We start from the raw sequence: 24,878 nt of genomic DNA, 5'->3' as shown, positions 1-24,878 counted from the left end.
TTGGCAAATAGAAAGGGTAGAAATCCTGCAAGGTATGTTATCTGACCACAGTGGAAGTTAACCAGAAATCAACTGCAGGAAGATAGTAGGAGAGGGGATTGGTGAGCAGAAAGGAAGGCCAGAGCCCAGCTGAAAAAACTGGATGAGGACAGTGAGGCTCAGAAGTTGAGAGTCCTTGGATACCTGAGTTTCTGGCCCTCCCATGGGGCGGGCAGATCCTGGCAACCAGCCCCACCTTCCGGGTGCTGAACCTGCTGCAGGGTTACCTTCGGCCAGGGCTGGAAGACCCTTGCCCTCTGTTCTAGGTTTCCCACTGTGTTCCTACTGGGACTGTGCCTTCCTCAGTTCTGAACACCTAAAAACTCTTCAACAGGACCTGGGTCACACTAATGATGGAACAGGGCAAAGAGAACAATTGTGTAAACTAGCAGATAGACAAGAGGAGAACAGTCGGGGTGGATCTGTCCCTGAGAAAAAGGGGGAGGGACTGCTGAGACCAGGAGACACTGTGGAAGGCCGAGTCCTGAGGTGACCTGACTCAGGGGTCCCCACTCTTATTACCTTTAGGGGTGGAGGAGCCAGCCCTAGAGCCAAGCCAGCCAAGGTGTACTGTGCAGCAGGGTGTTACTCACTGGTGACCTTTAACAGCTGACAGCCTGGGTGCCCACTGTCGTGTTGCAAACCCCATTCCAAGGCTAGATGGCACCAACAGACAGGGCTTCCTCCTTTGCTGAGCCAGTTTAATGTGTGACCTTCTCGAGTTGCATCTTTTCTTAGCCTGAGTTTTCCATCAGAGGGAGAGGAGTGGCTCAGGGAAAGGAGTAGGTTCATCCTCACTAACTGGTTGGAAAGGTGAAGTGAGGTCAGTTATAAAAGTGTCTGGTACCCAAAAGAGGTTCAATAAATAGTTTCTCACATGGGCTTCTAGAAGGGCAAGTGAAGGAAGGGATTTTAATCCTTCCTCATCATCTTCATAAGCTTTCTGAAGTACTTTCTGCAATTACTAGTCAACTCAAGTACAGTCAGTTTTACTATAATGTGATATGCGTGTTACTAAAAAAAATCCCAGTGCTATGCAAAATGAAACACAATAAAGGCTGGGTATGGTGGCTCACACCTATAATCCTAGCACTCTCGGAGGCTGATGTGGGTGGATTGCTTGAGCTCAGGAGTTTGAGACCAGCCTGAGCAAGAATGAGACCCTGTCTCTCCTAAAAATAGAAATATTAGGCAGGCATTGTGGTGGGCACCTGTAGTCCCAGCTACTTGGGAGGATGAGGCAAGGGGATTGTGGATTGCTTAAACCTAAGAGTTTGAGGTTGCTGTGAGCTATAAAGATGCCACCACACTCTGCCCAGCGTGACAGAGTGACCAAAAAAAAAAAAAAAAAGACAAAACCCACAGTTCATGGGAAAACGAGGTTGGGGACATAACACTTAAAAATGCTCTCAGTGACATATTATTTTAAAAGATAGGAAAATAATAAAATAATAGCACTTTTTTTAAATTAAGAAATATGGAAATGACACATGACAATTTACTTTGAGAAAGACCTGAAGTTGCTGTGCAACTGTGCACCTGGGATCCAACCACCTGCCCACCTGGTACCCACCCACAGGCCTCTCTGTATGAGAGGAACAGAACAAAGATGAGAAAGAAAAGAGAGATAAATAGAGACAAAGAACAGACAGGAAATGTATTAAATAAGATGAAAGGGGAAGGAAGGAGAGGAGGGCAAGGATCCTGGGGAGTTGGAAGAGCTGCAGCTTGTGAATTACCACAGAGGCCAAAGACGGATGCCCTGGAGCCGTAGGGAAGTGGTGACAGTAGATGTGACAGGTATGACTCATAACACACTGGAAGAACTGAGGTAGCTGGAAGTGGGGAGAAAGTCTTGCCCGTGTGTATTGTAGGATAATATTTAGAAATAAACATATCCTACATCAAGCACACAAAGTGAATTCAGTGTGAGTTTAAAATGACTTGCTTTTCTTCCAGAGGCTTAAGGGACCTGGACCCCCCGGGACATACACAGAGTTGTTGGTTTGCTTGGAGTTAAAAATTCCACAGGCCCATTCTCTGAAGCTGTGCACCCCATGAAGCCTGAGATCAAAGGCCATGCCACCCTTCCTCAGAGATAGGGGCCAGAGGGTTGAGTTTGTTAACAACATATTGTCAGAGGTCTATAGGTGCTCTGCCCTGAGGGAAAGACACGGTCATTACTTCATACTGAGTAAACTGAGTGAATGCTTGAAGATATTCTTCCATTAACTCTGTCCCCTACTTTCTTCTTTATGATTTTGTTTACACACCTGCCCAGAGATTAGTCAGTATTTAGAAGAAGATGTTTACTGCAAAAGTGATTGTGTTGATATGGTAACATCTCTGGTCACGCAACATGTATGCATGCATGTGCTTGCCAGCACGTGTTGTGTTTTCCTATCCAGTTTTGTTCTGCTGGGTGTGGTTTTCTGAATTCACCTAGCATTCCTCAGATTGAGGCAATAGGCAGCAAGACAGACCAAAATTCATGTTATGATGAAATTATTGCCTAATGTATCATTTGCACTAGAACAATGAGTGTTCAAACAAGCTGTTATAGCATATTTGCACAAATTATGTGTGTGTGATGAAAGTAGTTCTTTTCTAATAAGCACTTTATATGCACAAAAAATATTTTGGTGTATTGCTTGGGGGGGTTTGTTTACTTTAAAGTATTGTAAAGTATAAGAGGTAGATTTCTTCTTTCTTGTCAACTTCTGTATTCTTTTTTTTTTTTTTTGTAGAGACAGAGTCTCACTGTACCGCCCTCGGGTAGAGTGCCATGGCGTCACACGGCTCACAGCAACCTCTAACTCTTGGGCTTATGCGATTCTCTTGCCTCAGCCTCCCGAGCAGCTGGGACTACAGGCGCCCGCCACAACGCCCGGCTATTTTTTTGTTGCAGTTTGGCCGGGGCTGGGTTTGAACCCGCCACCCTCGGCATATGGGGCCGGCGCCCTACTCACTGAGCCACAGGCGCCTCCCCAATTTCTGTATTCTTAACTAAGATTCTGTTGTAAATTCTTAATATCCTGAAATTTTTAAGCAGATTTTTTTTAAGGTATGAACTTGTTTGTAACTCTGGTTTCATAACAATCAAAAAAACAAATGGATGAAATAGGGGACTTTTTTGAAAGTGACAGACAGCAGGCTGTGCAAGACTGTAGTCCTAGAGAGAATGGGATTCCCACAGGGAGTTTCCGTCTGGGGACAATTCAGTGGTGTTCTGAGTAGAAGTCTAAGCAGAGGACAGTGGTCCCACTAAGCAGAGAAGGCAGAGACCAGAGTTTGAGGCAGCTAAAGTGGCTGGAATCTGCAGAGCAGGTCACCAACGTGGAGACTACTGAGCGGAGTGCAGGGGCAGGAGGCCGGGGTGGAGGATCCTTCCTGAGTCCTTGGCAAAAGCTGGGTGCGCAGCAGGAGGCACCCTGATGCTGCCAGACCACAGTTGCTATGGGGTTGAGAATGAAACAGAGAGAAGGGGCAGGACAGTGCTGCAGGAGGCTGGGGTCCAGCCCAGCCAGAGAGAAGAGAGCTGTTTATCAACAGCCTGAGCCTCTTAAGTCCAAATCTTAAGAATAAGGGTGGTGTCCTAGAGTAAGTCATTCCAAATGTCAAAGGGGAGTATAGTTTATTTTGCAAAGACTATTCCAACATGCCTGATATCAATCCTGGACAAGATTCAACCATCAGTTTCCCTATTTGGAAAACTCTGACAGGAAGAAACAATGCTCATCAGGACCTCAACTGTTTACTAAATTCCCAGTGTATTTTTATTTTTTGATTGCTGTTATAACTGGCAAGCATAAGAATGAAATATTCCTCAGTTCTAAGAATTTTGACAACTTTGCAAGATATGTTTGTGGAGAAGATAGAGAAATATGGGCTGGGTAAGGACAACAGGGTGGAATAAACTAATAATCATAGGATCTCCAATGACACCTGGCTAATTTTTTTTTCTATTTTTAGTAGAGATGGAGTCTTGCTCTTACTCAGGCTGGTCTTGAGGGATCCTCCTGCCTCAGCCTTTTACAGTGCTAGGATTTCAGGCATGAGGAAAGTAGATTTTTTTTTTTTTTTTTGCAGTTTTTTTGGCCGGGGCTGGGCTTGAACCCACCACCTCCGGCATATGGGACCGGGGCCATACTCCTTTTAGCCACAGGTGCCACCCTGGAAAGTGTAGGATAATATTTAGAAATAAACTTATCCTACATCAAGCACACAAAGTGAACTCAGTGTGAGTTTAAAATGGCTTGCTTTTCTTCCAGAGGCTTAAGGAACCTGGGCCCCCCTGGGACACACACAGAGTTGGCTTGCCTGGAGTTGAAAAATTCCACAAGCCATTTCTCTGAAGCTGTGCACCTGTGAAGCCTGAGATCGAAGGGCATGCCGCCCTTCCTCAGAGATATGGGCCAGAGGCTTGAGTATGTTAACAACATATTGTCAGGGGTCTATAGGTGCTCTGCCTTGAGGAAAAGACACAGTCATTACTTCATACTGAGTAAACTGAGTGAACGCTTGAAGATATTCTTCCATTAACTCTGTTCCCCTGTGGCTACTTTCTTCTTTATGATTTTGTTTACACATCTGCCCAGAGATTAGTCAGTGTCTAGAAGAGGATGTTTACTGCAAAAGTGATTGTGTTGATGTGGTAACAGGATATTTCCTTTTTAGTTGATTTCAGATAGGTAAAATGAGGTAATGGTTAAACTAACAGATAACAGATTAAGTGTGTACCTGACTAGAAAGGTATACAATCAAACCCATAAATAAAGATCTACGCTACACGCCATCTCATCTCATGTAATCTGTTTCTTGACTTAATAATTACAGGAGCGAGTTTACACCCATGGCAAAACTACTGTTCGTTCGCGTCTCTGGTCACGCAACAGAAAGTAGCTCTTAAGTGTCCTCGCTACACACACAAATGGTAACTGTGCGTGGTGACGGATGTGTTAATGAATTTGATTATGGTAATCATACACAATGTAGATGTAAATCAAATGATCATATTTCTTGATTATATACAATTTTTATTTGTTGCTATACCTCAGTAAAGCTGGAAAACAGCAACAACAAAGCTAGGTGGGATACAAAGCATGATGGGTGACAGAATTGAGATCCAAAAGCTTCACGATGTGAAGGCTCAATGAGCTAAGGTAATATATAACAGCCAATAGTTATGGAGCCCTTGCCATATGCTTGCCATTGTGCTAGATGCTTTAAATGCTTACTTTCACTTAATCCTCACCACAATTGTGGGAAGTAAAGTAATGCAATTAATCCTGGATTACAGATGAGTGATTTGGTGCTTAAAGAGGGTTGAGGGTCACATGGCCTGCAGGTGTTGGACACTGCTGCCACAATCCATGCTCAGCACTATGCTGTATTTAGCAGGCTGAGTTGCAGGAGAAGTGTGATGATGGATTTTAAATTGTTTTTTAATTTCAAAATATTATAGGAGTATACACATTTCGGTTACATAATCTGCTTTCACACATTTTAAGTCAAGGTTGTAAGTGTGCCCTTCACCCAGAATATGTATATTGCACTAGTTAGGTGTGAATTTACCTTCCCCCACTCCCTACAACTTAATTTCCTTTGGGTTTTGTTTCCATATATCTATTGACAGTTGATTGACTAGTTCCAATTTAGTATTGAGTACATGCCATGTTTGTTTCTCCATTCTTGTTATACTTAGAATCTTCTCCAATTCCATCCAGGTTGTTACAAAACATACTAAATCACCATCTTCTTACGGCTGAATCAAAGCATTTAAGATGGCCACTATGATGTAGTTATAGACTGAATGTTTGTAACACCCCAGATTTCATAAATTGAAATCTAATCTCCACTGTAATGGTATTTGAAAGTACAGACTTTGGGAAATGATGGGGTCATGAGGGTGGAACCTTCATGAATAGGATGAATGTCCTTATAAAAGAGGCCCCAGAGGGCTCCCTCACCTCTTCCACCAGGTGAGAATACAGTGAGAAGACTGCTGTCTACAGGCCAGCAAATGGGCCTTCTCCAGACCCTAAATCTGCCAGCAGATAAATGTCTGTTATTTATGTATGTATTCTGGTCTATGTATTGTTACGGTAGCCCAAACTAAGGTGGGTGTAATCTCATTCCAACATTCAACAAGTTGATCTATAAAGTGCAAATCTCAATTTGCTCAACCTTTATCCTTAATGATCTTATTAAACAGAAACATCTCCATCTTTCCACAGTCCTGACATTTTTATCTTCACATAAAAATTCATCTATTCATTGATAAGGTTTTAATGATTATTTAGGCTTTCAAACAAAGACATTTTATTTCTAAAAAATTTGAAAGAAAAATTAGAATTTGAAGATAACCCTCCTTCATAATGTATGATGCAATGAAACATATAATAGAATACAACAGATTATACCTATTGAAATATACAATTTGATGAGCTTTGATAGAACTCTAAGGTGTAAGCCTCACTAAGTTGAACATTTTTTATACTTCATTATCATTTTATACCCCAGTGAAACTATCACCACAATCAAGATAATGAACATATCTATCACTTGAAGAAGTTTCCATGTACCTCCTTGTAATCCCTTCCTTTCTACTCACACCAATGCCTTTTGTATAACAAGCTTTCTTCACTCTGGCTGTTGAACATGAACGGTGCAAGTTCAGACATTGTTCAGCCTGTTTTTTCCACTGGTTCCTTCTCTAGCCTCGGGTAGTTTCATCACATGCATGTTCTTGATCAGTTTCCAGAGAAGACTCAAGAGAACCCTATGCAGATGTCCAGAACTCTCTCCTTCTGTGGCACACTCTTCTCTAGTATTCTGCCCTATAAATTCTTAGCCACCTTGACCTCCCTGAATTCTCGATTGTGTTTTCTCAACTGGTAGAACAGGCTGTCTTTGGATTCTCTTATATGCACGGCAGCTTGGAATCCCTCTCTAGGCAGTAAGCTGGGGCAAGCAGCAGGCTCATCTCTTTTGTCTTCTTTCAAGTCCTTCACTGCCTATTGCCCAGTGTCTGAAAACCACTGTTTTCAGTGGTACATTTCCCCCCGAGATTTTTCATTTTAGGTTATAGGGTAAGTCCAATCCCTGTTATTTCATCATGGCAGCAGCAGAAGTCAGAGCTTATTTTTTCAAAAAATAAAGTTTACAACAAGCTCATTGTTAAAAATTCAACTGATATAAAGTCTTACAAAGGATTAATAAAAAAGTGAACATTTTCCTTCAGTACCCCTACCTCACACCTTAGAAATAACCACTGTTTATGGAACACATTAAGTCACTTCCACATCTCTCAGAAAGACCCTATTCGTGGACTTACAGAGGTGGGAAAATCTTGGATGGTGTTGGAGAGACTTGGAAACTAATGCTGCTGAGAAATGCTGTCCCCTTCTCCTCTCTCACCCACGTGGAACAGTCACTGACTTCTCTTTCAGTGGCCAAAGGATGTGAGAGTCATGTGTCTATCTCCAAATCGTCAAGAAGGCCACATGAAATCATGTATGTAAAAGGGTTCAGCAAACTTTTAAATTGTATACAACTGTTACTTAACATTACAGGCTTATTTAAATATTAATAACCAGTATAATAAGTAGTCTTTAGAAGACTGGCTGAGGCCCTCAGGGGACATTTTTTATCACTAGTGAAAGTTTCTTCTCATATCCCAAGGCCTATGGCAAAAAAGAATCTTTATACCGCTTCCAGGGGTTTGTAAAGCTGTTACACCTGTGCAGGTGTGTGTAATAAATATCCCACAGGTAGAAGACTCTGCACCCACAGTGGAACAGTCCAGAAAGAGGCCATTTCTTTCAGTTTCAAAGTCACTCAAATACAACCCCGGAAACAACTTTAAAATTTCTCCCTTTCATGCAATGGCAAGTAAAATTGAGAATTTTTTTTTTTCATTTCTTTCCTTTTTCTTACCTATTTTTACCTTCTTATTTTACCTCCTACTCTGTTCTGGGCTTGCAAGCATTGGACTCCTAAATTCAGCTCCAGAAATAAAAAGTACAACAGAGACTGCAATTTTCCTGCCCACTTATTTAGTCTTCCTCTCCAAAGAAATACAGACACTTAATGATCAATTCAAAATGTGCACCATCGAGGCAAAAATTTCAAGACTTAAAAGGTCAGAAAATGTGGCCCATAATTAGGAGAAAAAATGAAATCAACATAAACTGGCTCAGAATAAACAAGATGCAGACGTTGTTCACCGAGGGCTAGAACTCTAAGGTGTAGCCCTCTCTGAGTTGAACATTTTTTTATACCTTGTGTCATTTAAAGCACAACTCCCCGAATTTTCCATGATCTAACAGAGGAAGGCATCTCCTCCACAGGTGGCAAAGGAGAAGGTTACTCACGGGGTCCACATGATTGGCGGCGTCCGGCTGCAGTTGTGTGTGTGTGTAAATCTGCGTGAACATGCTTCCTGATTCATTAAAAGCACCAAACATCCTTCAAGACGGCCCCGTCCCTGTGCCAGGCAAGCACCTCTTTTTAGGAACTCAACGTGGTAACTGTCAGGAGCGGTGGAAGAGAAGGACTGAGGATGGTTTCTGATGGTAGCCTAGCGGAGTACGTCTCTCCTCCGGAGTAGTCCTGAGGCCACAAGGATTTGTGGAGACACCTTCTCCCTGCCAGCCCCACTGCCACCCGCAAGTGCCCGGGCTCCTGTGAGCGTCGCTCTGAGCTGGTCTGGTTGGTGAATAAAGCCTGCTGGCCCAGACGCGAACCCCATCCGGGCTGGGCAGGGCGGTAGGCTCGTAACTTCGGGCGGCCCTCCCACGAGCGCCAGCCCCACACCGCCGGCGAGCGCGAAGGGCAGGAGCCAGGCGTAGAAGCGCGGGAGGGGACACGAGAGCGCGCGGGGAGAGGAGCGGGACCGCGCGCGGGGAGAGAAGCGGGACCGCGCCCGGGGGGCGGGTCTGGCCGTGGCCCCGCCCCGGCTCCGCCTCCGTGCCGCTCTTCGCGCGCCGGTGCTGATCGACGCAGACCCTGTCCTGCCGACGCCCAGCTATGCCTCGCGCTGCTGCGGGTCCCGTTAACTTCCGCGCTAGTGGCCTCGGAGGCTCAGCCGGGCCTTGGGGGCGCTGAACTCTGAGGCCGGGGCCTACAGCCCGTCGCGGCCGCGCAGGAGGCGCCCCGGCCTCCCCCCAGCGCCCGGCCCCGCCTCGGCTCGCTCCCCTCTGCTGCCTGCCGCCATGGCCTTCTCCTGCCGGGAGAGCGCGGGCTCCGGGCTCTGGCGGCCGTCGCGTCACCGCGCGCTGCGCGGGCTGCTGCTGCTCTGCCTCTGGCTGCTGAGCGGCCGCGCGGCCGGGCAGCCGGCGGCCCCGCTGTCCGAGCTGCACGCGAAGCTCTCGGGCGTGGAGCAGCTGCTGGAGGAGTTCCGCCGGCAGCTGCAGCAGGAGCGGCCGCCGGAGGAGCTGGAGCTGGAGCTGCGCGCCGGCGGCGGCCCCCAGGAGGACTGCCCGGGCCCGGGCGGCGGCGGCTACAGCGCCATGCCGGACGCCATCATCCGCACCAAGGACTCCATCGCGGCGGGCGCCAGCTTCCTGCGGGCCCCGGCGGCCGTGCGGGACTGGCGGCAGTGCGTGGCGGCCTGCTGCTCCGAGCCGCGCTGCTCCGTGGCCGTGGTGGAGCTGCCCCGGCGGCCCGCGGCCCCGCCCGCCGCGCTCCCCTGCTACCTCTTCAACTGCACCGCGCGGGGCCGCAGCGTCTGCAAGTTCGCGCTGCACCGGGGCTACAGCAGCTACAGCCTCACCCGCGCGGGGGACGGCCTAGAGGCCGGAGACCCGGCCCCGGCCCCCGCGCGCGCCTCGCCCCCGCTGGGTAAGCACGCGGCGATTGAAGGGCGGGCTGGGCCGGACCTCTGGGGTCGCGCTGTCCTGGCACCTGTTAGGTGGCCTCGGGAGACCCACCTAGGCAGGATCGCTAGGCCCACTTTGCCAAGTTAGAAACGAAACACACTCGTTCTAAGTTATTATTTATAGTGTATTTTAGCTTCGGGCTTCCAATGGAGCGGCACTCGTTTCTCTCTTAGGGATGAGAAAGCGGGAACGGTGGGCTGGCGCTGGCGTTTGTCTAGACTTGGGGAAGGAGGCTGATCTGTGAGGATATTTGATGTAAAAGAGGAGAAAAGTTCAGAGACAAAAGTTTATTTTAGTCTCATGGGTTTTATAAGGCATGGCTTGCGTCAAAATCTAATTAGATGCCAGGTTGCTGAGAACACCCACCCGTTTCTTAGGGTGGCTTTGCGATTCCGCCTGTAGTTGATTTCATCAGACAAAAATGGAAAGGAAAACAACTCCTTTTCTTTTTTTGTTTCTTTTTATTAAGTTATATACATGTTGATCATGAATACATTTACGCATTTGTGGGGTACAGTGCGTTGATTTTTTTAAATACAATTTGGAACGCTTACAAACGATTTACTGCTCCTTTTCTAAAGAGTAAGTGGAAGAGACTTGCTTTCCAATGAAAATATGAACATTAGTAAATATAGAATATAAATGTCTTAACACAATAACTAAGAAAATGCCAGGAAGGCTATGTTAACCAGTGTGATGAAAATGTGTCAAACGGTCTATAAAACCAGTGTATGGTGCCCCATGCTCGCATTAATGTACACAGCTATGATTTAATAAAAAAAAGAAAAGAAAATATGAACGTTTGAGGCATGTCTCCTAAAAAGAGCTAAAATTTGTGCTAATTCGATGGCTTTACTTTTTGTAGATGCTCTGAATGAGAATCAAGACTCTTCCAAGAGACACAAAAAATTGTACAAGTGGGAGATGAATGTCAGGGAGGGAACTAAACCTTGATTGGGCCCACTGTGGTTAGGCTTAGCGTTTCAGACTCTGTTGCTGGGTGATTTATGATGACAGGAATGTTAACATCCTTAGCAAGATGGAGATGTGAGGATAAGTGAGTTCTTCCAAACCTGTAGCTCCATTGTGACAGGTCTGGAAATCTGTGTCCATTGCGCTCTGCCTCCATTCCCCATCTCCACCTGAGGTGAACCTTTGTCAGGGAAGACATCAGAGGGTCACCTGTGGCTGTCTAGCCTTGAGACAGATACAGAGAGGGAGGCAAACACAGGGAAGGACTCTGTAGTCCTTCTCTGTGAGGTAGGAGCAGGCAGAACGTTCACTTGGACCCTGCTCTCAGGGCTTCTGCCCACCCAGCCTTCCTGCCTGAATGCACAGCAAAAATACCCCAGCAGCAAGGAAGCTAAGTCCCTTCTCCTTGTTCTCACTACTCACCTGGAAGAAACTGACATTGCCAAAGGGAGGTTTCCTATTAACTAAGGGGAACCAAAAGGAAAACAAACAAGGGAAGAATATGCCCGTGGAAATTAAAAAAAAAAAAAAAGTTTAGTTTACTATGAGAAGTTTTCTAGTGGTTTTTCCTCCTACACCCTTCTTTGCCCTTCCCTTCACCAGGAGAAGTTCACCTAGAAATTAAGTTTTGTAGAGGTTTGGGGATCAGAATAGGTGACCTGTGGTCTGGTCCTCATTTCTGGGAGAATACTGCCAAGCTCAGACTTCCTCAGGTCTCCAGCAGCATGGAAACTTGGGAAGTGCAGCTCAGAGGTGCCCTGTTCTGCTCTGCATAGAGGACAAAAAGATTTTTCCCAGGAGTCCTGTGTGTACCCTGCCCAGATGCTTAACCTATTGAAGTTCTTTATGCTTCTGAGACCACTAAGTTTTTCCCTTTTGAATTGTTCCTTAATTGTTTGGAAGCTTGTGAGCATGTGGAACAGGGGGAAAGGGTTTAGAGGGCCCTTGCAGAGAAGTCGTGACCAGGTCCTTTTTCGGGGACTACAGGGATCATGGAGAAGTGATGAGGGCCTTGTGGGATGGGCTAGCACACACAGCAGAACCCGTCAGCCCTGTTCATTCCTGAGATTTGTTGAGTTTGGTGTTAGATGCTGCTGTAAGCTCTTTCCACGCATGAACTCACTTTGTCCTCACAACATCACAAAGACCTAGGTTCTCTTACAATTTCCAGCGTATATAAAAGCTTGGTGAGAGAGAATAACTTGCCTGAGGGTCACCCAGCATGGGAGTTGTAGAAAGGAAGCTGAGAAGGGAACTGCGGGGTTGGGATTGACCCAGTAGGTGGAGATGGTTCAAGAATGCTGAATGGAGTGGGAGATGCTGGAGAGAGCTGTCTCAAAGGACTGAAACTGCCTGCCAGGGTGCCCATAGAGCAGAGCAGGGTGCCTGAAGTCTGAGCCCTAGTCTGAGTCCTGGGCTTCCACACACAGGTCCCTGCTAATACCCTTGGGCCTTGAGTACCTCCTTGTCTTCCAGCTCAGATTGTCATGAGCTTCAAGGTTGGACATGCCTTATGAATTACGAAGGTGGCATGTGTGTACATGATATTGTTTTCCCACTAGAGTGGGAGAGACTGGATGCCATGATAAAAGGAAGAACAGCAGGAGAGAGGGACAGATGAGGGTAGGGCGGGAGAGGTGGGTGCTGGAGCTGCTAGGATCCCAGAGGAGCTGGGGATAAAACTCCAAGAGTTCAAAGACCAGCGCCTTTTTGTGGTTTCTCCTGGAAATTCAGCCTGAAATCCAGTGTCACTGTGTCAGGGAAAATGAAAGCTATTAGACAGAGTTCTGCTCCCCCCCCACCCCCTTCAGTGCCACCTGCTGCCACCCCAGCCCTTTCCCTGTGTGCTCCAAATGCAAAGAAAGGAGCTGACCTTCCTGTTGAAGGCTAATCCCTCCACGAGGGCCTGACCAATCTCTTTCTCCAAGGACCTTAGTTTCCCACATTTTCATCTTCTCCCTTTTATGAAGATAACTGGTAGGCAGTATTAACTCTGACCACATACAAATAAATTCCAGATGGATTAAAGAATTAAGTATTTTTTTAAAAAAATTAAGCCACAGATTACTTCACACTTTAGAAATCTTGAAGAAAATAAACTTACCTATCTGGAAGGAAGATAGCTTTCTTTTTTTATTTATCTATTTTTGTTTTTTATTTTTTTTATTGCTGAGGATTCATTGAGGGTACAAGAAACCAGGTTACACTGATTGTATTTGTTAGGTAAGGTCCCTCTTATACTTGTGTCTTGTCCCCAAAAAGGTGTGTCACACACCGAGACCCCCACCCCCTTCCTCCTTCCCTATCTCTGCTCTTTCTTCTCCCATCTCCCTCTCTCCTCTAGATAGTTTTCTATCAATTAAAGAGATCATAAAAGAAAGGATAGATACATGCATGTTCATAAAAACTTCATATCAAGAAACAAAAGGAAGCTCAGCACCCATAGTTCAGTGGTTAGGGCACCGGCCACATATACCAGGCTTGCCAAACAACCCTGGCAACTACAACAACAAAGTTTGAGGTTACTATGAACTATGATGCCATGGCACTCTACCCAGGCCGACAAAGTGAGACTCTGTCTCAGGAGAAAAAAAAAAAAAAAGAAAGAAAAGAAATAAGTGGGCTGACATCTGAGCTGACAAATTTATTACATGTGTGATCTTAGGCAACTCACTCAGCCTCTCTGAGCCTAGTTTCCTTATCATTATTAAGCAGATGATAACTCTACCTCAGAGGTTTATTATGATGCCTGGATACGGAGAAAGACTCGCAGAGTATACACCCAAAACAATGATAATCCTATTGGGATTGTGGATAGTTTTTTTCTAAAATGTTTGCAAGTAAAAACCACAACAGGCTTGGTGCCCTTAGCTCAGTGGTTAGGGCACCAGCCACATACACGGGCCCAGGCCTGCTAAAACAACAATGACGACTACAACAAAAAAATAGCTGGGTATTGTGGCAGGTGCCTATAGTCCCAGCTACTTGGGCGGCTGAGGCAAGAGAATCACTTAAGCCCAAGAGTTGGAGGTTGCTGTGAGCAGTGACGCCACGGCACTCTACCGAGGGCGACATAATGAAATTCTGTCTCCAAAAAAAAAAAAAAAACACAACAGATTTCGAACCTCTGTTTCTAAGCCTCTTCTGTACCCTGAATTTAGGGTCCTGTCCAGTTTCTTTGCCTGGGCTGTAATGTTGGTGCCCACACAGCACAGGTGCAGATTCTAGAATGCCTTCCTTGCCCTGGAGGCTCTATTCACAGCAGTGTGTTATGAATGAGGCTGATTAACAACATTATTCTTCTCAGTATAAAAAGCCACCTTGGTAAGCTCACTCTAAATCAGGGGTCCTCAAACTACGGCCCGCGGGCCACATGAGGCGGTGTGATTGTATTTGTTCCCGTTTTGTTTTTTTACTTCAAAATAAGATATGTGCAGTGTGCATAGGAATTTGTTCATAGTTTTTTTTTTCCAACTATAGTCTGGCCCTCCAATGGTATGAGGGACAGTGAACTGGCCTCCTGTTTAAAAAGTTTGAGGACCCCTGCAAATCGTCAGGTGTCTTATTTCACCTCCACAGATCTTACTAAATGTGTTTAGTTTTCAAAAGAAACCAGTGTTTCCATAATACTTAGCATAGGTTTATTACATTTTTATGACAAAAAATCAAAACTATACTTACCTTGTTTTTAATTTGCAAATCAAATATTTTTATTATTTATTTTTTATTGTTTCAGGTTGGGGATACAAAGAATTAGGTTACAATGTTTGCATTTGTGAGGTGAAGTCTCTCAAATCAAATATTTTTAAATGGTAGCACACTCCTTTCCTCTTCCTGTTGTTATTTGCTTATTTTAAGGGCTTTTTCTAGGTAGATAAGCTCTGGCTTATTTTTAAATCTATTTTGCAGTAGAATTTGCCTTAACTGAAAAGGAAACAGTATCTCTGTTATTTCAAGTGTCAATAATCGATTTAAAGCATATAAAGATTTTACTAGTTCATAAATCATCTTACCTGCTTCTTCCATCTGAAATCTTGGAGGTTAAATCTTTGAAGGTTTTAGAAGGGCTTATTGGTAATGCAGATATCACATCTCTTCTTACCTGGGAAAAGCAGAATAAAGACTTCAGGTTCCAGGTCTGTGTTCAGAGGTGGGAAAAGACAACAAATTTCTTCTTAGGCAGGGAGTTGTTTATTTGGCTTATTTAAACCAGAACCCTCATTTTAAATGAGTGGAGAAATGGAGCTTATCTTCTCCATAAACAATGGATCCCTCAGGAATAGCATATAATAAGCAATTGTGCTCATTCCTTGTAAATTTTTTTTTTTTAAATCATCTCCCTTTGTGGATGGCAGCAGCATTATCATTCAGAAAAGCTCCAGATGGAAGAGCCACGTGACCCCCACATAAGTCCTCTGATGCTGGGCATTGGGCAGATCCCTGGATGAGAACATAAGGTTGGAGTTAGGTCCCCAACAGCCGGAAGATAATAGTAACTTGTTAAAAAGTTTCTCCTAACAAACAGCAGAATGATGTGATTAGATTGGTATTCCAGAGGAGTCATTCTAGGGGAAGTACATCTTTGTTGCATTATGAGAAACCAAGATAGGATTGCAGTAAGTCTGGAATCTCAGCCCTAGGACGTTTGCTTATGTCAAGGAAAGTGATCGGTCACAGTGCAGTTCCGCAGCAGCTTTATTCAGGGTAAGTTGAGGAGGGACTTTTCCAGACAGCATTTGGGCACTGGAGGAATAGTGGATACCAAAAAGGATGTATTACAAGAGCCTGTGCGTTTTTCCAGTTATATTGCTATTTCTTTAAAATATGTATTTTGTAAATTTACTAAGAATTTAAATTTACTCCATTAACATTTTTGCAGCTATGTTCACAGAAGTGTTTTCTACATGCACCTTATCCTGATAGTCATCAGTGAAGCAGCTGGCAGTAAAATCATAATGTTAAGTAAACATAATTAACCTTACTTAGGGGGCGGGGCCTGTGGCTCAAAGGAGTAGGGCGTTGGCCCCATATCCCGGAGGTGGCGGGTTCAAACCCAGCCCTGGCCAAAAAGCAAAAAAAAAAAAAAATTAGCCTTACTTAGTACCATCAGAGATAAATATATACTTGTTTTGCTGTGTAGGACATTGCAACAGAAATTCAGTGTATTGGCTTCTGTTATAAAAATTAGTTATTAGAAGCTATAAATCTCTTTGATTTTCCTAGATGAAAAGTTAGGTTCCAGAGAATTTCTGTGTGGGCTTTAATTTGTATTAAATTAAATTAAAGCTGCAAGAACTTGCCTTTACTTTCTGAGTTTAATGTATTTCCCATCCACTGAACACTTTATATCACTCCTATGTTAAAAACTTAAGGATAACAAAAGAAGAAAATTCATATTAGAGGTGAATGTGGCTTTTTTCAGGTTTGTGTTAACAATCTATTTTTTTTTTTTTTTTGGTAAATTAATTTAATAGATCTTTGAATTTAAGTAATTTTTAAATTAAGTGAAAAATACCCTCTAGGGCGGCGCCTGTGGCTCAGTGAGCAGGGTGCCAGCCCCATATACTGAGGGTGGCGGGTTCAAACCCAGCCCTGGCCAAACTGCAACAAAAAATAGCCGGGCGTTGTGGCGGGCGCCTGTAGTCCCAGCTACTTGCGAGGCTGAGGCAGGAGAATCGCCTAAGCCCAGGAGTTGGAGGTTGCTGTGAGCTGTGTGACGCCACGACACTCTACCTAGGGCAATAAAGTAAAACTCTGTCTCTACAAAAAAAAAAAAAAAAAAAGAAAGAAAAATACCCTCTAGAATAGTGGTTTTTTTTTCAATAGTGATTTTTTTCAAAATAGTGATTTTTCTCATGTGCCATGAGAGAACCTTAGGTATGCCTTGAAAATTTTTAAAGGTCATTAATTAAATTTTTTTTGAAAGACGTTTAAAGCCCAGTAAGTATATTCTTTTTTTCACTCTGTTTCTGGATCAACATAATTTAAATGTGCCATGGAAGTTTAACTATAGAGTCAAATGTGCTGTGCTATAAAACAGGTTGAAAAACACTGCTCTAGAAAATAAAACTACTTCTCTTGATTTGCACATTGGTGGGCCCTGGTACACCGTCGTGTACTCACAGCTTTGTTGTAGCTACTGCTACCAGCTGAAGCTCCACACTTCCTCTTCCGCATGTATTATAGCTAAATTCCACGTTCATCATCTATCACTATTTTATTTTTATGTAAAGAAGACATAATGAAGACTAATCAGAAAATAGTTTCCAGTTAAAATGCATTCTCTTAGCAGTTCTTTGCTGAACTGTATATAGTCACCAAACAAGATACCTCTCTTCATATGTTAGAAAAAAATGGAAAATCATCTCTCTTATGAATTATTTACTTTCTTCCTTAGAAGAGGATGAGCCTCCACTTAGCAAGGCCGGGCAGGATGTGGTTTTGCGTCTGCCCACAGACGGGGTGATTTTGGACGGCCGTGAGAGCACAGATGACCATGCCATTGTCCAGTACGAATGGGCGCTGCTGCAGGGTGACCCGTCAGTGGATATGAAGGTATGCACGTTGTCGTTGCTAAGAAAAACAGGTATTTCAGCAAAGTGCCCTTTCATAATGTCCTGCCACTTAATGTTCCCCAGATGTCTATAAGCTGGCAGAAGAGGTATAAAACAGAGAAAGAATCGAATCGATTGTCCAAAATGGTTTATTCTATAAATTTACTTTCCCTTGATCATTTGTTTTGATGCTTACCCCCTTCTTGCTGCTGTTTGTTGACTTCTCCAGAGTACAAAAACACTTCAAGGAGAAAGGCTCAGGCTTTGTTTTAATGATTACTTTTTAAAAGTTTTATTTCTTCTTTTCCTTGGCTCAAGATGCTGGTAGAAAACTTGAAAACTACCAAAGAGTCTAAGAAAGATACTAACAAAAGCATGGAATCGTGCTTTACATGACCCAGAAAGTAAACATCTTACCTGGCAGTTAGGCCTGTTCTGGAGCAGGGGTTTGTATGTGAGGGGAGGGGTACAGGGAGGTACTGGCCAGGCCTTCCCCACTGTTCCTGGTCAGGCTGGTCTGGAAGTGGATTGCTACAGATGGAAATGAGCCACTTGTCCAGTGGCTGCCTGCACCAAGGTGGAGCAGACAAGTGTCTCTTTATTAACCCTGTCAGGCCCCTTTCTAGTTAGGGACATGTCCTGTTAGGTAGACTTCCTCCATCCCACTTCAGTTAGAGGAGGTGGAGAAGGGTGAGGTAGGGAAGCCCTGATTTATGTATGCTCTGTTGGAACAAAAACAGTGATCAGCTAGCCCCTCGACACTGATTTAAGTACATGGATTTTTCTCACTGATCATACAGTCTTAGAATCGGACTGGTCTCTTATTCATCATCTTTCCCGGCCTCTTGTGTAGACAAGAGCCCATTCCACTTCATCCCTTCCAGGGGCCATCGGCTGTCTGCCTGACATTTACAGGGACAGAAACTCGGTGTTTCACTACGTGTCCTATGACATTATTGATCAGCTCTAATAATTAGGCAAAGCAGTTGTGCTTCCACATTACTTCTGTGTGTTGGTGCTAGATCTTCCCCTTGGCAAAACACTAAACACGTCTTATCATGTGTTAAAGCCTTTAGAGTCTTGAAAAAAAAAATAACATAACTATCTGCAATACTCTTCTAAGAACTCAGCAGCCTCTATTCTTCAGATATTCCGCATATGAATTGATTTTCACACTGACCACCATTCAGCCTCATCTGGATATTTTTGGATTAATTCATTGCCTTCTGAAAATATGACACCCCTAACTGAACCTTGTATGTCTTCCTGACATAGCCAATACCTCCTATGATCCAGAAATTGCCTCTACTAAGTTTATACTATCTTAGTAGCCGCATCACACAATATATTCATGCTGTGTGTTCCATTAGCAGGATTACCTGCAACCTGTTCCTCTTTCTAGATGCTTCCTAGACCGCTGTGATCACGACCTCCTCATCCTGTGTTTGTGTAATTGATTATTTGAACCTGAGTACAGGACCTTCTATTTACCCTTCTTACATCTTAGCTTTTGGTTTTCATCTACAACAAATAACGTTGAGCTTTGATTGTCATCTATCATGTTTATTATCCCTTTATGCTTGTGTCAGCTGTAAAAATGAGTAATATATCTTAATGAAATTTTGAGATTTAAGGTTAATTAGGAGAGATATATGGATAAATCACTGATCATATCACTAGAGAGCTCCCTCAAGTTGGACACTGACATTAATTGGAACCTCTGGGATATAAATGTTCAAGCAGCTGCTAATTTGCCTCTGTCATCATCTGGCTTTACATACTTGCTACCAAAAGCTTTATTTTTGTAAACAATGAATTCCATATATGAGCACTGTGTAAAAATAATTCTGGTGATTCAGTATTTAATTTACTCAAGACATTTATAAAGGAGTGAAAAAATTAGGTATTTCTCTGAACAACAGACAGACAAACTGAATCCAGCAGCACATTAAAAAGATTATTCACCATAATCAAGCGAAATTTATTCCAGGGATGCAAGGATGGCTCAACATGCATGAATCAGTAAAATAGATGCAGAAAAGGCATGTGATAAAATTAGGTATTTCTCATAGGGTTTTGAGACTGACTATTATGACATCAAGAGAAAATTCTAGACTACTTTCCCATAATGGCAGACAGACCTAAAGGTATAAAGCCATCATCTAAGTAACAAAGGGGGGCCATCTGCTACCAAACTATGGCTGTCTTATAATGATGAGAATGCCCTCAAGAGTAAACGCTCATCCTAACTATGACTTCATTGTAGTAAAAGCCACAACTGATTGAGCACCCACTGACTGCCAGGCAGCTTGGACATATTTGTGATCCTTAGAACAGGCTCACATGTAGGCTCATCCTCATTTTGTGGGTTAAGATTGTCAGGAAAAATTGTTGAAGACTTTGAAATGGGCGAAAGTTTACTGAGTACCTTTTGGTGGACTACTGGGGGCTGGGTAGTGGATCTAGCCAGTGGATAGCAGTGGCTGCTAGTGGATCTTCCAGGGTTAGCATTTATAAGTTGTAGAAAAGTGATAGTAATCAAATGATTCTTGTCCATGGAAATTCAAATACATTTTTTTGTGTATAGATGTTATGAATTTTCACCTTGGAGAAAAGAGGATTTCAAACATGGCACTTTAGTAGCATAGATACTGACCAGTCTATTAATAAATCCATTCCAGTACTAAGTAGCAAAACTGTTTCAGTTTTGCAACTACTTGCGACTCCTTTGACTCCTTACAAGAGTCTTCAGGTTGTCCTTTGAATCAGGTGAATGCCTTGTTGGGTCCCTCTTTAGTTAATGAGTTAAATAAAATCTTTGAAACATGCTCATGTTATATTTGTGTGAGAGTCATGGTTTTACCATTTTGAGAATCTTCTTTTAATTGCACTTAACCGCCCTCAGGAGCCACCCCTCTGATTGCTTTATCTTGAGCACCCTGATTTCACGCTCTTAAATTTATGACAGCTCAGATACCTTTTTTCTGAGAATGGTATCCAGCTGCCTGGGAGTATGAACGTGTTCCTCCTTCAAGCTTCACCATGGGCTGACTTTGAAAGACATTAGGAGTGGAGGAAGGGCCCCACATAACAAAAGCAATTGAGTTAAGACCTAGTGTTGGATTTTCATATATATATATATATATATATGAAATCAAATGTATGTGTGTGCACATATATATATATATATATATATATATATATATATTTAAATGACTGAAACAAAAAACCCTTAAACTACAGCTTCTGGAAGAGCCACTTGTTCTCACCTGTCTTATACCTGTCTTCAAACTTGACCTTGGCTTCTTGTCGGGCCTTGCATTTAAGAGCAGGGCCTCTGAAGACATGCTTGTTGGTGGTAATTTTGTCCAAAGGGATATCCACAGGGTGTCTTGTGGGCATGAGGTGATTATAGTTATAAACTTTCACAAAAGACTGGATCTTTAAGTGCTTGGCAATTTTCTTAACCCGGTGGTTTAATAAACAACAGTTCTTCCTTTTCTTTTCTTTCTTTCTTTCGACAGAGTCTCACTCTGTTGTCAGGCCCCACTTTCTTTTCTTTTTAATTTTTTAAATTTTTTGAGATTAAGGTCTCACTCTGTCATCTGGGATAGAGAGAGTACAGCAGCCTCATCAGAGCTTATTGCAACCTCGAACTCCTGGGCCCATGTCAGTATCCCCAGGAGCTGGGCCTACAGGTGCCTCCCACCATGGATGGCTATTTTTTTCCATTTTTGTAGAGATATGGTCTTACTCTTGTTCGAGCTGGTCTCAAACTCATGGGCCTTAAGCAATCCTCCCATCTCAGTCTCCTAACTGCTAGGATTTACAGGCATGATCTACTCTGCCCAGCTGAAGACCTACTTTCTAGTTCATAAACAGCCATCTTCTCACTGTGTCTGCCCATGGCCGAAGGAGCAAGGCATCTCTCTGGAACCTCCTATATAAGGGCATTAATCCCCCTTCATGAGCATACCACCCTCATGACTTAATCACCCACGCACCACCATTTCTAGCCTCTGAATTCCTAGCTAAAGAGACAGAGTTGAGTCAGAAAAGCAGGCTGAGTCATACATTGATACATCAAAGGCCAAGCAAGTAACTGTTGAACAAAGATTTCAGGCAGAGATTAGAAGCTCCTTATTTTATTAAAGGTAAATTATGTTTCTTTCCAAGTTACAAATTAAGTATGTTATGTGTACATGTGTCTATATTTATATTGGTTTACCCTGCAGCTTGAAACATGTTTGTGAAATGCTTTAAACCCTCTCTCCAATGTCTTATTAAGATGAGAATATGTCTAGAAGGATCAGCAGGGTCCTTGACAGGAAAACATCCATCTTGCACTTCTACATATTCTAAATATCTGATTTTGAGGAGGGAAAGTTTTTGTTAGCTGAATGAATAAAAAGAGGCCAGGTGTGGTGGCTCACACCTGTAATCCTAGCAATTTGGGAGGCTGAGGTGGGTGGATTGTTGAGCTCAGGAGTTTGAGACCAACCTCAGGAAGAACAAGACCCCATCTCTACTAAAAATAGAAATACTCACCTGGCATTGTGGCAAGTGCCTGTAGTCCCAGCTACTTGGGAGCCTGAGGTAGGAGGATCATTTGAACTCAAGAGTTTGAGGTTGCTGTGAGCTATGATGCTATGGCACTCTATCCATGGTGACAGAGTGAGATTCTGTCTCTAAATAAATAAACAGACAGATAGGCAGACAGGGAAGGGATATTTATTCTGAATGGATCTAAATTTGAGTGCACTCCAGATGTGGAAGGTGATTATTATGGTCTGCATCTGGATCCAGTGTTTCCTGCATCAGGGAGACAGTGCCCTGGCAGGCCTGGGGTGTAGAGGGCAGTGTCCTATTGGAGGGATTGGCCCCCTACCCAGGGGCTCTATCCTTCCAGCCCCAGCAGCCCCCAGGGTTGCAGAGTTTTGGTTCAACAGTGGCACTTTGAGCTTTGACACCCAGAAGCCCAGTGACTCACTCCCCTTGCAGAGAGCTTTGGCGTGGGCTGGGTGATGCCACTCTCCCTGCAGGTGAGCACCCTAGCCTCAGAGCTTCCTGGGTCTGCCTGGTTAACGTCATCTGTGCCTCACTCTGTTGGCCACACTCACAAGCTGGTCATGAATCAGCATCGTGTGGCACACACACCTTGCAAACCTGACCCTGAACACATCCTGTAGTCTTCCTGTCCCCTCATGTCCCTGTGGTTGCTGCTCAGAGCTGCTGGCCCCAGCAGTCTCAGGGGTTCTTGTCTGTCTGCAGGCAGACCAGTGGGACAGAGCTGTTCTCTCAAAGCACCTTACTTGACAGTATGTTCCTTATTTGGGACCATGTTCCCCTGTTTTCTAAGTCCCAAGAGAAAGTCAGTGATGGTGTAACATAGAACACTGCAGCCACCCAGCAAGGCTTGCTTCATTCCAAGCCAGAAATAGAGTCAGAGGTTGCTCTGTGCATTGCTTCTCCAGGGGCAACAGGGAGAGGTCACACCTGACCTTAACCTCACTGTGGATGGATGGGACAGGGAAAGTTCCAAGAAGAAAGGGGACACCAGGCCATGATCCCACGAGGGCTCGGGTCTCCTGACCATTGCAGTGATTTGGGCAAGAGACAGGGTGGGCTCTGAGCGGGTGGTAACTGTGGACTGTTGAGAAGTGGTCAAATTCTAGGTGAGTTTTTAAGGTAGAAACAGTGGGAGTTCCAGATGGGTTGAATGTAAAATACAAAAGAAAAGGGGGGCCAAATAGAACTCTGAGGGCACAAACCCTCAGAGTTCTGTCTCACTTTCAGCCTTACTTAATCTACTCTCTGATCTTCCTGTGGCTGTCAGACTGTCACTTTCATCTCCTTGTGCTCTGATTTCTAGGACCAACTGCCCACTCCAGACCCTTTTGAAGTTATCTTGTTATTACCAGTTCTCTCTTCCTGTCACCCTTAGTATTTTAGCACTCTGGAAGTGACCTTGCCTTAGCATTCTCTCAGTATCCCTGGGCCTGAAGGTGATAAAACGGCCTGCAGTGAACACTGCTTAACATCTCTTTGAAATAAACAAGTAAGGACAGGTGGCAGTATTGCCAGGGCCCCACTTACAGCTTCTGCAGGGGAGTGATGGGTAGCTTGTATGCCAGTGTAGACTGTGTCATAACCGGAGGCCTCAATTGAAGTCACTTTACTGAGGTTTACTGCTGTCTATACAACCTAACTGGGCAGTGTCATTCAGCCTGAGACAAGAGCCAACAGGGGCAGACAGAGGAGACAGTGGAGATATTTGAGCACTTGCTATGTACCAGGCCCTTTGGCAAGCTCTTTATTATGAGTTGTCTCATTTGATCCTCACAAGGTAGATGCTATTATTACATAGGTTTTTCATATGAAAACACTGAAGCTTAGAGAGGTTAAGTGACAGTACACAGTCACACAGCTATACACAGCAGGGCTGACATTCAAACCAGTCTGTTGGATACCAAGGCCTATTGCTCACCAAGTCTCCAGTGCTCTTTCCTGTGTGATCAGGGGATCACCTGAGTGGGAGTGGTAAGTGTACAGTCCCAGACCCTGTTGGCTTTGACTCTCCGAGACTAAGGCCCTGAAGTCCATTCCTTAACAAGAGCTCTGGGTGATTATTAAGCAGTGTAAAATGTGACAACCACTATATCTCATTATATTGTCTCTAAGTGATTATAAATCTTTGAGCAGGTGTCAGGCTGACAAATCCTCTAAACCAGTGGTTCTCAACCTTCCTAATGCTGCGAACCGTTAATACAGTCCAAAGGGGTCACAATCCACAGGTTGAGAACCGCTGCTCTAAACCAAGGTTAGTCTAAATTCTAGGACATCATAAATAAAAGCAAGAAGATGATTGTTAGAATAGTGTGACCCTCTGTGATTTCAAAAGTCCATTAATGCATTAGTGTACAGAGTGTGTGATGGTCAGTATTCTTTTTCAGAGAACAATATCCAGACTGATCAGGAAGCTGAGGCTCTTGGCCCTGATCAGGAAGCTGCGACTCCTGCCCTGGTCAGGAAGCTGTGGCTCTTGGCCCTGATCAGGAAGCTGCGACTCCTGCCCTGGTCAGGAAGCTGTGGCTCTTGGCCCTGATCAGGAAGCTGCGACTCCTGCCCTGGTCAGGAAGCTGTGGCTCTTGGCCCTGATCAGGAAGCTGCGACTCTTGCCCTGGTCAGGAAGCTGCGACTCTTGCCCTGGTCAGGAAGCTGCGACTCTTGCCCTGATCAGGAAGCTGCCTGCAAGTGGCCTAAGGCAAGCAGAGGATGAGGATGGAGGCCTGGGATAGGGAGTGAGCAGAAGTGATACCACAGAGGCATCTGCAAGGAACGATAGGGGAACTTGGATAGAAAAGGAGGACATGCAAGCAGGGAGTTTTGAAAAAGAGACGTGGCCAACATCGCCAGATGCAGTAGGATCCCG

The 24,878-nt window shown here is 44.2% G+C and overlaps 1 protein-coding gene across 1 annotated transcript in view; it reads left to right on the top strand.

The window, feature by feature from the left end:
• The first annotated feature begins 9,120 nt into the window (after positions 1-9,120).
• LRP11 (LDL receptor related protein 11) overlaps positions 9,121-24,878 on the top strand; it is a 39,010-nt gene continuing 23,252 nt past the window's right edge. Inside the window, exons 1-2 of the mRNA XM_053591588.1 lie at positions 9,121-9,882; positions 17,290-17,447. Of these exons, the coding sequence (XP_053447563.1) occupies positions 9,255-9,882; positions 17,290-17,447 (786 nt within the window). The 5' untranslated portion in view covers positions 9,121-9,254. The remainder of the gene's footprint in view (positions 9,883-17,289; positions 17,448-24,878) is intronic.

Source organism: Nycticebus coucang, chromosome 5 (assembly GCF_027406575.1).
Source record: "Nycticebus coucang isolate mNycCou1 chromosome 5, mNycCou1.pri, whole genome shotgun sequence".
Lineage (NCBI taxonomy): Eukaryota > Metazoa > Chordata > Mammalia > Primates > Lorisidae > Nycticebus > Nycticebus coucang.
The sequence above is the reverse complement of the archived record's forward strand: the minus strand, read 5'-3'. Positions and strand labels throughout refer to the sequence as shown.